Raw genomic sequence first — 14,042 nt, 5'->3', positions numbered from 1 at the left:
GGTTGAAAAACCTACCAAAAGGGTATACAAGCATACAGAGAGCTGTATGCACAAACCAGATTGAATAATGGGGCTCTGTGATTTTCCCCAAGCTCAGTGTGTCTGTCCTAATAAATATATAGGATATACCATAGACATGCTCTGTGGGTATCTATGTGCAAAATATACTCCGGATTTTGACTCAGTCTTTTTGAGAAAAAAAATACTCCATTTTCCTCACCATTCCAAAAACATATCTTTATTCTATTTCTTTTGTTCTTTATTTATTTTATTGAGTGTGCTGTCATTACCATTAATGAATAAAGAAACTGCCTTGGCCTTTGGCTAGAACAGAACTTAGGTAGACAGGGAAGACAGAACTGAAGCTGGGAAAAAGAAAGGCAGAGCCAGAGAGATGCCATGGAGCTGCTGGGTACAGACGCTGGGAATTTTACCTGGTAAACCACGGCCACATGGTAATACACAGATTAATAGAAATGGATTAAATTGAGATGTAAGAGTTAGCTAATAAGAAGTTAGATATAATGGGCCAAGCAGTGTTTTAATACAGTTTCTGTGTGGTTATTTCAGGGCTAAGTTAGCCAGGTGGCTGGGACAAACAAGCAGCCCCTGCAACAGAGTTAGGCATTTTTCTCTGCTTCCCTCCCTTCCTCCCCCTTCTACCCTCTCCTTTGACCCCTATCCTCCCAATTTACTCTTCTTCTCCTTCCAATATAGATTCATATATGTTTCTTTTAGGGTCTTCTTTGTTATCTACTCTGGTTTTTCTTCAGATTGTATAAATCTTTCACCTTTATTCTATTTCTTAAGTTTCTAACAGTTGAATATATATAAAATAATCTTGGTGTTAGAGCATAAAGTGTAACTCAGTGGTAGAGCAATCTTCTCGTGGGAGCCACCATTACATTTCATAAGAACTGCTATAGTCCCTCAGAGGACATCACCCCTAAATAACCAAAGACCACTTTAAGGTTTCATATACTCCCATATCAAAGTGCTGACATGAAGTTTCACATTAACTCTTAGTACCAAAATCACATTTAAGTTATAGAGGAGTCTTCAAAGAATGACTTCAAAGGTCTATTTTATTTTATCATTTTATATTATATTCAATAACACCTCTTTCCAGGGCCAATTTGGTGTTTATTTTGTTGTTATTGCTATTTTGTTTGTTTGTATATTTTGCCATTCCTAAGATCTCCTGCAAGTCATAAAGGTGTTATTCTCCAGCACTGGGGTCATAGTCAACCTCTGTAACACAGAGCATGGTTCTGAACAGTTTCTCCTTGTTCACTGGCAAATGGATTCTGAAATCATTTCTACTTAGAAATCATTAATATTTACCCTTTCTCTACAACCCTACTTTTATATTAGTACATAGTTAAGTCAAAAATAAATTCACAACTAAATATTAAAATAGTGGGTCTTTGAGAAATCAAGACTTACCCATCTACATTTGAAAGTAGCTTTCAAAGAAGGAGGGTAATCAAGGACTGGGAAATAATAACAGGATCACTTTGGGAAGCAGAATAGGATGCTGGGAGGACCTTCAAGGGGGACCTGGCCTGTAGATGCTCCTAACAAAAACTGACTATTGTCTTCCCATGATGTTTGCAGTCCTGTACTTTAGTGACATTGCTTATAGAATGCAGTGGTAGCACATGGTTCAAGTGGTCAAGATACTAGGACATAAGAGACACAAGAATACTTTCAACTTCCTATCACTACCTTCTTTGACTTGGTTACTTCAGACAGCTGGTGGAAAGTAAATGTGTAGCGTTGAGCTTAGTCAGTTGGAAATGCTTTTAAGATACAAACTCCAGTTTACTAAGCATCATCTAAAGTACTTTCTCCAAGTGAGTAAGTGAGTCAGTATATAAGAAACACTAAATAATGAATTATAAGTTTGTAATAAAATCACCGTATTTTGGTTATTGGTTTACACTTATGTTGTATGAACAAAAACTATTGATAATGATGTTGTAGTTTGATCAGTAAACAATAAAACCCAGTAAAAATACAATAAAGATTTGTGTCATTTTGGGTTTTTTATGGTCAGTGATAAAACTAGGCTCTGTACTGACTTTCAAGTACTTAAATGTCCCCACCCACTGTATCTGTGGACCTGAGAGCCCTGAAATCACCGTTACACCAAATACTGCATGTTTCCTTCAATGGGGGAGAGAGTGAATTAGATTTTTACATTGACATTCATTGTCTTCTCTTGTATGGCATTATTAAGAAATTATCCTGTATAATCAAGTAAGTTCAGGAGGACTGGGAAAGACAGCCTTTTTGACTATTAACAAGAATTGTCAGGATGTAGGCATTTATTAACTTTTTAGTAGGAAGTTAACTGAATGAAACTGCATCTTCATTTCCTCATCTATAGACAGGATTCTGAGGAATAGAATTAAAATATGTAGCATGTTTCCATGTTCTTTATGTGCTAGGGAAGCAGTTTAGTGATTTTATCATTCTTTGATCAAGGCTAACCATTCCTTATGGGTTTCATCTTGAAGCAAGACAAAGGGAAGCAGCAATGCATCATCATTTAAATCATTGTAGTTGAGCCTGTAAATCACATTTGCATTCATAAGGTTTAGGAAGCTTCACCTTAAGGTGCTTTGAAGACAGGGAATGAAGATCATCTGCAGGGCTGGGTCTCTTGGACTTAACACAGCACAGAGAAACAGAACATTTTAAAAATGTTCCTGAAGTGTTAAACACAAAATGATGCAAGTCGTAATCTATAGATATTCTAGAAATCAAACATTTGCTCATAAGTTGTAAGCAAATGTATTTTAAACATTTTGATATAGTTTTTGCACTTTAAAAATAACCAATGAATTACAGGCTAGTGTAGCGAATCTTGTTTGAATATGTGATATGACATGATATATAGCATTGTCTAAGTTTTTCACTGTGGAGCCATTTACTTTTCATTTCTTTATTCTTTTCTCATTTAATAACACCCTTACTGCAGCCTCTGCTCCCTCCACTGTCCCCAATCATCTTTTCTCTCCCCCAGATCCACTGCTCCTCAGTTTTCCCTCAGAAAACAACAGGCCTCCCAGAAGTGTCGACTGATCTGTAAAACAATATGCAATAAGACTACACACAATCCCCCATAGCTAGGCTGGGTGAGGCAACCCAGTAAGAGGAAAAATGTCCCACAAGCAGACAAGAGAGTGAGAGACATCCTCGCTCCCATTGTTAGGAGTCCAACAAAAATTCCAAGCCAAACACCCACAGCATGCACACAGAGACAGAAACAAGCCTGGAGGTTGTATGAGCCCCACCAGTCCAAGCTTATGGGGTTTATTTGTTGTTAAGCTGTTCAGCTGATGGCATGCAGGCAGCTGTAGTGCATTCAGGGTCTCGACTGCAAAAGAGTCTATCTAAACTCACTTGCATGATTGCTGGCTGGATTCCCGGTGTTTATACTAACAAGCTTAGCCCTTGATGGCTTGTTAGTCAAGCACTTCTCCAATTCCCCTTCAGATGTAGCTCGGCAAAGGAGGGTTTCCACCATGGCAGCTGGGAATGTGAGACTTTGAGAGAGTACTTGAGACACAGCTACTCTTTTTCGTAATGAAAATGACATCACATCCATCATCGTTGCCAAAATCCTATTTCCTAGAAGGGAGTCACTTAGCTCAGCTGATTTCAAAGGAAGGCTCACCAAAGGCATGACCACAAGTGGACTGGAATCACCAGAGCCTTGCTCTTGGTGGGCAGGAGAGACTCAAGTGTTGCACAAGCACAAAGGTTTCTCTCTCAGAGTCCCAAAAGGTCCATTCTATCATGCTATCAAAGGTCTTAATTTCATAATATAAGTCAGGAACTGTTTTAGTCCATGTCTATCTCAGCCATATACATGAATGGGAAAAATACACAATGATAATTTTTTTTCCATTTCAGTAGTAATTATATAGCTGCACTTCATTGCCAATTATTGAATATTAGTAGTAAAAGGCTTTAATGGATCGTATACATTTTATAAAGATTTGCTCATTTCATTTGTGCATGTATATGTATGCATACATGCGTGCATGCACGTGCGTGTGTGTGTGTGTGTGTGTGTGTGTGTGTGTGCGCGCGCGCGCATGTGAATGTTCGTGTGCATGTGTGTGTGTGTGCTGCACCATTTGCAAGCAGATACTCTGAGGGGCTATATGAAGACATGGGATCCCTAGCAACTGGAATGACAGGTAGTTGTGAGCCCCCAGTGTAGGTAATGAGAAGGAAACCTGGGTCCTCTGAAATAGGAGCAAGTGCTCCAAACTATTGAGCCATCCCTGCATGACCTGAAACTTATGAATTTATTTAAAATGTTTGAAATTAACAAGCTCAGTAATATAGCATACAGATTGCATTAGAACTCAGCAAAATGAGTAGATTTTTTGGCTACATATTAGTCAAATATACTCATACAAATGTACATTTTGGCACTGTAAATAAGCATAATTATTTCTAATTATGCCATTGCAAAGGTCTATTAAAATGTTATGGGAACATAAAGTCTACAATTTACTTATAGGAAAAGAAAAATATCACTCTTGAACAGAATATATAATTTTATTAAATCTTTCCAAATAAAACACTTTTACGAATATTATTATTTTTCCTCCTTAATATTTGCTTTCATTTATTAGAGCAACCAATTTACCAATTCAAGCATTAAAGAAGGTAAACAAGAAATTAACTATTAATCTTTTCTTTTTCCGTTCACATAAGAACGATTGGAATCATTTTCTGTAAAATATATTTTTGTAGCCATGCTTGAAAATGATGTACTTCCAATAAGCTGGATATAGACTGTGCAAAAAAATCCATTTTTTTCTGCCTCTTTTCCACTCCTGGAAAGCGGCATAGGTGTGCCCCTGCGATCCGGTTACTGCATGCTGTTTATGCAGCTGCGCTTCATTGATCTTGGGCTCCTGTTACACAGTTTGTGATGGGAAGAAAAGGCTTTCAAAACAACGACAGACACAGGTCTTTAACCTCCACCTTCACCGATTGTTTGTTCCACAATCACTTCTATGGAGATTATCAGGCAGCAGTACTAGAGTACCTTACTCCTCTCTGCCCTGTGGTTTGGGTGTGTTAAGATCAGTATTTGGAATCAAATACTGGTAAGTCAAGAAAAAAAAGGCGTGTTTATTTTAATCAAGGCTAATTATAGGTAGCAGGCTCTAAAATGTTTGATCTTGAATTTTCTATGGAGAAAATGGTGTTTAAATTATTTCATAGGTTTTAGTTGGTAAATGCTTTACCAAACTTGGAAAATTTGTCAAATTTACTACATTTTTTTTTTTTTTTTTTTTTTTTTTTGGTTTTTCGAGACAGGGTTTCCCTGTAGTTTCTAGAGCCTGTCCTGGAACTAGCTCTTGTAGACCTGGCTGGCCTCGGACTCAGAGATCCGCCTGCCTCTGCCTCCCGAGGGATTAAAGGCGAGCGCCACCACCGCCAGGCAAATTTAGTACATCTTAAACAATGTTCACGTAACATGTGATGCTACAAAGTAAAAGCTTTGCAAATCTCTTATATGTAGCTATGTATATAATAAATAAGCTAGAAGTTTGGGCCCTACCCAGTTTCAAATAGTTTCAAGTACTATATCTGTACAGTGATAAAGCACCTTATGAAGAATTACTGCTCGTTTGTGAAAAATAATTCTTGAATGTCTTGCATACAGTGTGTTTATTGGAAGTGATTAAATGATTAAAACAATTACCAAGAACAATCTAAGTGCTTACCAGACAGTGGTTAAAGGAACACTTTTCCCTGCTTGATGTGACTTTAGGCTTCGTGAAGGTGATCTTGGCAACTCTTGATGTCATAAACAGTCTTTATTTGCTTCTCTATTCTGAGGGCACATGGATGTCATGTGAAGCAGTGGATATCTTCGTAAGCTATGCAAAGAACCATGTACAATGACTAGTGTGTGAATAACAAAGTATAATCCTAAAGAACAGCATCAAATACTGTTATAATTTGCTTATTCCAACAGACAGCTTTTGAGACATCTCAAAAGCCTTCAGGAAATAATATGGTGTAATATTTCGTTATATCCTGATTTCTCCCATTGGAGAATTCGTCTTTAATTGGAAACGTGGTATCACACACTGAAAACTCATCACTTTTCATTGACTATGTTGCTGCAACACCACACATTAGCTTTTATGATCTGTGATATTGCAAATGCTAGCAAAGCATAAAGTTTGGAAGTCATTTTATTTCATTGGTAGTATATAATTGTGCACCACACAATGTGTATATTTACTGGTTATACTTCAATTTCCATTTATTTATTATTTGTATACTGTATGGTTCCAAAAATGTTCCGCGAGACCTCCTTTCAATTATCATTCTGTTGGCGAGCCTTTTCTGAGATGTGCCAGGCTTTCCATGCGATCTTACCAGAGCAAAGCACGTGACCGAATGGAAACAGCTTTCTCCCTATTCTCATTCCTTGTTTTAAATCATGTGTTTTGCAGAGGTTAATATTATTTGGGCTGGACACCAGGCACACCACAGTTCTGAAGACTATAACTTAAGCACAGCACTGAGACAATCTGTCTTGCAGCCATATACTTCGTGGGTAAGTTGTGGGAAACTGAACAAATGAGACAGGATCATTTGTTTTTAAATCTCAAGTCTTTCTGCTTTTTCCCGTTAAACTACAAGAAGATGTGTTCTAGGTGCTTCATTTTCCTCTAAATGGTTCTTCCATCTCTAGAACACAAGACATATATGACATAAGTACTCTTTCCAGGATTAAATTTTTGTTTGGTGTGAAAGTACTCCTCAAGACAGGCAGCAATCTCAGAAAGTACCTGTCCATTATTAATATTTTTTACATAATATTAACCAGAAGGCAAATGTAAATACAATGGGTTTAGCTCAAATATGTTCAGATAGAAATATTTTAGACATTCTATTTTTATTTAAAATTCTTCTTTTTTTCAAATATCTGGGAAAGTTACCATGAAAGTTTACATGGTATAGGCCTGGTCCCCAAGATAATAATATTTAGGAGACTGGCACTCTTTCAGGTTTGGACTCCTTGAAAGTCTACCTTTTACATCAATAGGAGATACTTCCTTGGAGGTATTATTGGGTCTCAGTTGCTTCTTCCTGCTGTTTGTTTGAAGAGGTGATTGGTAAGGATCACAGACATGCATGCTCTTGAAATTCACAATGAGGAGCCATAGACAAAAGGGTATCTTCACCATACTACTTTCTACATTTGCAGTATCTAAACTAGTGGATTAACTGAACTTCTTTTTAGAGATGAGCTCAGCTCCTGGATTTCTTGGTAGTGATTTCATATCATTGAGGTACTCTCTGTGGGTAAGAGATGTGTTTCTAGAAACTATAATATATAGGAACTATAGTAATTTGATCCTAAGATGATGGAATTAAGTCTGCATTTATGTTGCAGAGATGGTAAAGGACAGTATAGATTAATTTATATATGCATTTTTGTAGCCCAGAAGAGTGTAAATTAACTCATTCAGCATAGTGCCTACACAACTGATTCTTGTATCTATGTTACAAGTCTTCACTACCATTAATGATCTTTCTTCAGTTATTATTGCTTTTGATCTTGTTAATTAGTACACAGTTTTTTTTGTTTTGTTTTGTTTTTTATGTCTAATGTTATCCAGAAGCTGAAGTTCTATGAGGTTGGTTATACGTTGCAGGGAGAGACTGCTTGTTAGTCCCGGCCTCCCAGAATTAAAATAATCACACAGAAACTATATCATTTAAACCACTGTTTGAGCCATTAGCTCTAGCTTCTTATTGGTTAACTCTTATATCTTAAATTAACCCATCTCCATTAATCTGTGCATCACCACAAGGTCACGGTCTTCCAGCAAAATTTTAGCACATCTGTTTTCAGCATCGGCTCCATGGTTTCTACTTGACTCTGCCTACTTTCTCCCATCATTTAGCCTAGTTTTCCCTGCCTACCTCTATTCTCTGTGCAGGTCGAAGATAGTTTCTTTATTAACCAATGGTATTCATAACATAGAGAGGGGAATCCCACATCAGTTATACATATAAGTGGAAAATTCAGATCTTAACAATGTGCCTTTCAACTGAGAGAAAATGTGCAGGATTGGGTACTAACCCAAGTAGCAGATGAGGCAGAGAAGACCTGTAAAGCTTATAATAATACAGCTAATGAGCAAATTGTAAAAGAAGCTTCCCCTAACTTTATTGTACCAAAGAGCCCTAGACTAAAACATGCCTTAATTTTAGGATTGCTGTAGCAAAATGCTATGTATTGAGAGGCTTAAAACAACACAAAGTATATTGTTTTAGGAAGTCCTAGAAGCTAAATGGCAGTATCTCAGTGCTTCCAGAGTGGTGTTACCACAGAGGTTCCAGAGAATATCTGTGTTAGATGTTGTCCAGGGCTCTTAGGTTTATTAAAGAAGAATAGCAAGCACTTGTAGTGGAATTTTATCTGCATTTTAATACATAAAATGTGCCTGAAGATCAGAGAGTAAAACACCCCACGGGATAGCCTTACAGAGCAGGCAATGGTAACACACACCTATAATCCCAAGAGCCATGCTAGTTTACTGTAGAAACCCGGTAGTGGTGGTGCATGCCCTTAATCCCAGTCCTAGAGAGGAATATAAAATGGGAGGGGACGGTCTCAGTCTCATTCTGAAGTTTCCTGGAGGCAGGATCACCATTTTCTGACTGAGATTGAGGTAGGAGCCAGTGGCTGGCTGCTTTGTTTTTCTGGTATTCATGTTGAACCTCAATTTCTTCTCTGAGTTTTTATTAATCGTGCTTCAAGCATTCAAACTTTTCCATCACATTATTCCTGCTTATTTTGCTCATATTTACCTTTTTGAACTAAGGGAACTGGTCATTCTGAGTGAGGAACCCATGAGTGGCTTGCTGAAGAATAAACAACAGCAAAGAATGTAGCTGTATTTGAAGCTGACCAAGAACATTAGTGCAGTTAATGAATTAAGTGTTTGTTGACAGAAGAAAAGATTCATCAGAGCATTATATACTTCACAATTTGAAGAAATCTTCTATTTTATGCATAAAATGCTTTTTTAAAAAAATAAAAGCCCCACACTGTCATATTGCATTGAACAATCCTAGATTAAAATGCCAATCCAGATACTTGATCTTAGTTTACTATAATCTAGTTTACTCCCTCCCTGTCATCCCTGCTATTCAATGATTGTGCACAATGGCACCTGGAGTGCCAAGTCCCAAGTGCAGCAGTGAAGTCAGTGTCCAACAAGCTTCAGGACATTTCTTCTGCTCTTTGACAGAATACTAGTCAAAAGAAGTGGAGCCCAATCTGTAACCAAAGGGGCAGCAGCTTCCAGATATGTCTAAAGGCAAAGCATTGCCAGCAGCAGTAGTACTGTGGAAAGGCAGGGCTGAGAGATTCAACCAGTAAGGGTGAAGGTTGAACACAAAGTTCTTCTCCAGGATTATGGAGGAACCCAAGAAATTCCAGACAATGAAGACTATCTCTCATTTAGATGGCATTAGAGATGGTCACATACTTGAAAATTATGTGGACTGAAATCGTTGAAATGGCGTCACATGAAGTTGCCTGCTTCACTGAAATTCTGAACTATTTCATCATCTAAATAATTTCCATGTCTCCTTTTTTTATAATAAACTGATGACGTCCATCTCTTAAGTTTAGTTCCACTGTACTGTCCCAAACATTTCCAAATAAAATAATGTAAACAAAAAAATGAATGTGTCCAAAGTGAAAAATTAGTTTAAATCCAAGCAAAATGAGCTCCTCACTCGTCTGTTCCCAAAGTAAAGTGTTTTATATTATTCTGTCACAAAGAGAAAAAAAATGTGTTGAATTAGGAAATGAGTCCCAATAATGTCAGAAATTGCTCTTTATTTGGGGAGAGGTGATGGAGGGGAAGACAACGGAAGAAGAAGGGGGGGGGGGCTAAGTCAGCAGCCTTCTTGACCAGCACTTCCAGATCCCTTCCCCTAGTATGGAAATCAAAGTCAGATTTCTGACATCTTTCTTTTCCTTCAATTATCTGTAAAATTTCTTATCACTAGTTATAAAAGGCCTATAATTTAACAGTAACCAAAGCAACCACATATTTCAGAAGAAATAATAAATGGGTCATGTCTTTGAAAGAAAACTGGCGTGTGAGATGAGGAGCAAAATTAAGCTCAGAGAATATATTATATATAAGAGATATCTTATACTATCATGAAAATTAGAGTGGCGGAAGTGTCATGTAAAACAGTAAAGGTTACAGATTCGATTTCCTAGAATTTCTAACCATGGCATTTGTATTTTAAAGGCAGTTTTAAGCCCCATGCTACCTACAAGAGCTGCAATTTAATAAAATACAATTAAACTGAGTGTCATTTTATTTACAATATACTGCTGTGTATGGTTTTATACACTTATTTATTCTCACATTATACATGTCAATGCAATGTGTTAGTGGGATTCATAGTACATCTATAAAATGTATTTTGATCACAACATGCATATTTTACAACATATAATTATATAAGAATCATTAGAATATTATTTTCTCCAAACTGAACAAGAACCCCTGAAAGGTTGCTGTGAGCAACCCCAAATATTACTTTGCCCAGCAAAAATCAGGAAGCAGTTTGGAGAATTGCACTCATATTCCCAAATATTGTTAATATTTTTTTACATTTGAAGGGAGATATGCTATAGAGATGGATACTTTGCATTGGTATGGATCTTTATTATAGATACAAATTTAAAGTCAATTTTTAGTCAAGCTTTATATTAGACACTATTGTATATTATATACTACTATACAATTTTTGAAACTAACTAGATGGTTAGATTTCTAAATTTTGTTCTTTACTATTAATTTAAGGAACCAAGAGGGCTAAAACTTCTTCTTTTTACCTTCACAAGGAAGTTTGTGGCAAAATCATGATTGGGAAGTCGAGTTCCTGAATAAAAAATCTATACTCTTTTATTGCTCATTGATTTGACCCATTGCTTCTTTATCTATTGAAAATGATGAAATTCATCCTGTTTGCAATTGGTAAAATCTTATATTTTAGGTGACAAATGTAGAACAAAAATAAGAATTTTATAGATTTCTAATTTCCAATGCAACCCCATTACTAAATATCCTTCAATGATTCCATGACTGGGGACAAATGCTTTATAACAATTCAGCAATTAAATCATAGCATTCAGGAGAACAGTTTTTAAAATATACAGCATTTTAGAAATATGGATTCTATAAAATCTTAAGTATTAGGGGGAGTGAGATTCTTCTGAAATCTATTTGGTTTTTTTGGGGGGGGAGTTGGTTTTCTTCCAGGACAACTATGATGACCACATAAGAATGCTCACAGGAATAAGCTGTTAGGATGTCACAATAAAACATACACTAGTCAATTCTAAGCAGTTTGGGGGCTTAAGAAAAAGCTGTTTTTCCAAGGCATGGAAATATCCCTCTTTTAGGCAATCTGGACCCTTAGACTTGCTTCTACTGTCCTCACATTACACCTCCTACCTAAATAACTTTGATAAAAATTTAAGACATCTTTCGCCTTTAATCAATCATATAAAAAATCACATTAAAAAAGAAACAGCATTCTACTCTTTCATTATGCCGCATATTTTCCTTTTATTATCATTGCATTTTATTATAATAATGCTAGAGAAGAGTTGAGCATTTGGTCAAGGTACAAAGGCATGTGCATTAAAATTTGGCTTCAATAAAGTATTTGGGCATTAGACGCCATCACTATACTTCCAGGAAACACATCTAATCTTCCCATGGTAAGGAAATGGCATACAGCCTGTGATATTTTAATTACAAAAAATTAAATCCCCAAAAGAAGATTAGCACTTGCAATCCTATCACCACGTGAAAAATTAATATTGCAAAGTGAAATCGCCATAAAATACATGGAAAATTATGTTTTCTGAAGAAGGACCGTTAATAAGGCTTCTGTTGAGGACTCATGATTGTAAAGTGAAAAGATTTTTTTCTCTTACAGATTTTCTACTCTCCCTTGGCCCTCTTCATACCACCTTCAGTGTTTGCTGTTCATATTCAATTCAATCTCCTGTACCAATTTTGGATCCACACCGAGGTAAGAGTAAGTGTGTGTGTGTGTGTGTGTGTGTGTGTGTGTGTGTGTTTGTGTGTGTGTGCGGTGTGTGCTAAAAATTTTATACTAAAACAGCCTCAAGCAATGTCCTAGAAATGTACCAGCAGCTGATTTATTGTGTAAGAAAAATCTTAGTCTGCCTTCTTTAAGGAGAAACATCTGTTCATTTTTATTCCTTTTATTCTGAATATATATTGCGAAGTTTATAAGATGCAATGAAGCCAGTTGGTCCCAATTAAATAAAATAATTTTTGAACTATTAAGTACCAAAACATTTTAATACTGTATTTGCCACAATATCTCGCTGTATTACAGTTCATTAAACATTACTCAACAAGAGATGTTGAAATCCATTTCAATTTAGAGATAGAAGTCTGTGTGTATGTGTGTATGTATGTGTGTGTATGAAGATCACTTAAAATGTTTAGCATTTACAGTAATTAAGAAAATAATTTTGTAATCATACTTTAATTCAAGAGTTTGTTTTGTTTAAACTTGTTCAATTATTAGAGTTTTATTTTGTTTTCTCTAGAAAACTGAATGCAGAAATTCTCAGTTCTAAAGATTTTCAGATCCTCAGGCTTGAATGATTGCAGATATATTACTAAGCAACCATTTAGATTATGAACTATCTGTCTTCATTTTACTGTTAAATATAGAAATAACATAGACTCAGAAATATTGCTACATGAACAGGAGACATATTTAAGCATTTGCATTTGCTAGCAGCCTTTTGAAGTTCTGACAGTGAACACATTGATAGCTGGTCCATTTTAGTGCACCATATCACCAATCATACCTTCACCAGACACCAAAATGTGGCATAGAGAAGCATCATCTCATTGTCGGTAGTAACTCATATGCCAACATGCTTGGGATAGAAACACAACTACCCTGACTTTGGACATATGTATATTATTTAAAGGTCTGCCATGAAATACTGTTTGTTTTATGATAGTTGGCATATATCAAACAAGCTCATACTATAGCCATCTGAAAGAGTTGTCGAGGCCAGTTCTGACTCTAGAGGTCAAAGACCAAATTTCTTTAAATCAGGAAAGGGAAGCATTCTCCTGATTTACTTGGAGGGGTTAAAGGAGAGTAGCATTTTTACAGGCCCAAGGTCACACCTTGTGTCAGCCCAGTATTGGTTAGGCTACAGAATGATGATGTCTAAGAAACTACTGCCTCTCCTGTGTCTCTCCAAGAGTCCTTGAGCCAAGGTCCACTAACCTCCTCAGAAGAAGAGCGCAGATCAAATGCCAGTGGGGGATTATTTAAAGTTCCGTTCCCCTGGCTGCCTGCCTTTCCAGATGCATAGCAATATGTTAGAGCCTGTTAAACATGCTGCATGTCATACCTTCGCAGGAACTTAAACAAGCAGAACTGTCTTAGATGGATTGCATGAGAAACAAGCCCCATTTTAAAAAAAAAACTTATAGTTTGAGTTGCGTCTTAAGGTATGGATTCATTTCTGACAATTTCCTTAGCTGTGAAATTCAAATAACATATTTTTACTTGTTGACAAGTAAAGGAATTATTCAGGAGGAAACCGAAAAGGTTGATGCAGTGGTGATTTCTGGGGGGGGGGGGGGGGGAGACAAACACATAGGTGGAAGAATTTTGATTTTATTTTTAGTATTTAAATATTTACATACTTAATTTGTGTGTGTGTGTGTGTGTGCGTGTGTGGATGTACATCATGCATGAAATGCTTGTGAAAGTTAAATGACTTTCAAGGGAGTTACAGACAGTTGTTCACCATTATTTGGGTGCTGGGAACTGAATCCCAGGCCTCTGCAAGAGTAATCAGTGATCTAATTTACTCAGCCATCTCTCCAGCCCCCATGGAGGATTAATTTAAAAGAACATGTTTTCAGTGTGTA

The 14,042-nt window shown here is 36.6% G+C and overlaps 1 protein-coding gene across 1 annotated transcript in view; it reads left to right on the top strand.

Moving 5' to 3' along the window:
• Agmo (alkylglycerol monooxygenase) overlaps nucleotides 1–14,042 on the top strand; it is a 261,705-nt gene that overhangs the window by 91,236 nt on the left and 156,427 nt on the right. Inside the window, exons 4-5 of the mRNA XM_038337485.1 lie at nucleotides 6,504–6,607; nucleotides 12,043–12,138. Coding sequence (XP_038193413.1) covers nucleotides 6,504–6,607; nucleotides 12,043–12,138 — 200 coding nt within the window. The remainder of the gene's footprint in view (nucleotides 1–6,503; nucleotides 6,608–12,042; nucleotides 12,139–14,042) is intronic.

Source organism: Arvicola amphibius, chromosome 7 (genome assembly GCF_903992535.2).
Source record: "Arvicola amphibius chromosome 7, mArvAmp1.2, whole genome shotgun sequence".
Taxonomy (NCBI): Eukaryota; Metazoa; Chordata; class Mammalia; order Rodentia; family Cricetidae; genus Arvicola; species Arvicola amphibius.
This window is presented reverse-complemented; position numbering and strand designations above follow the sequence as displayed.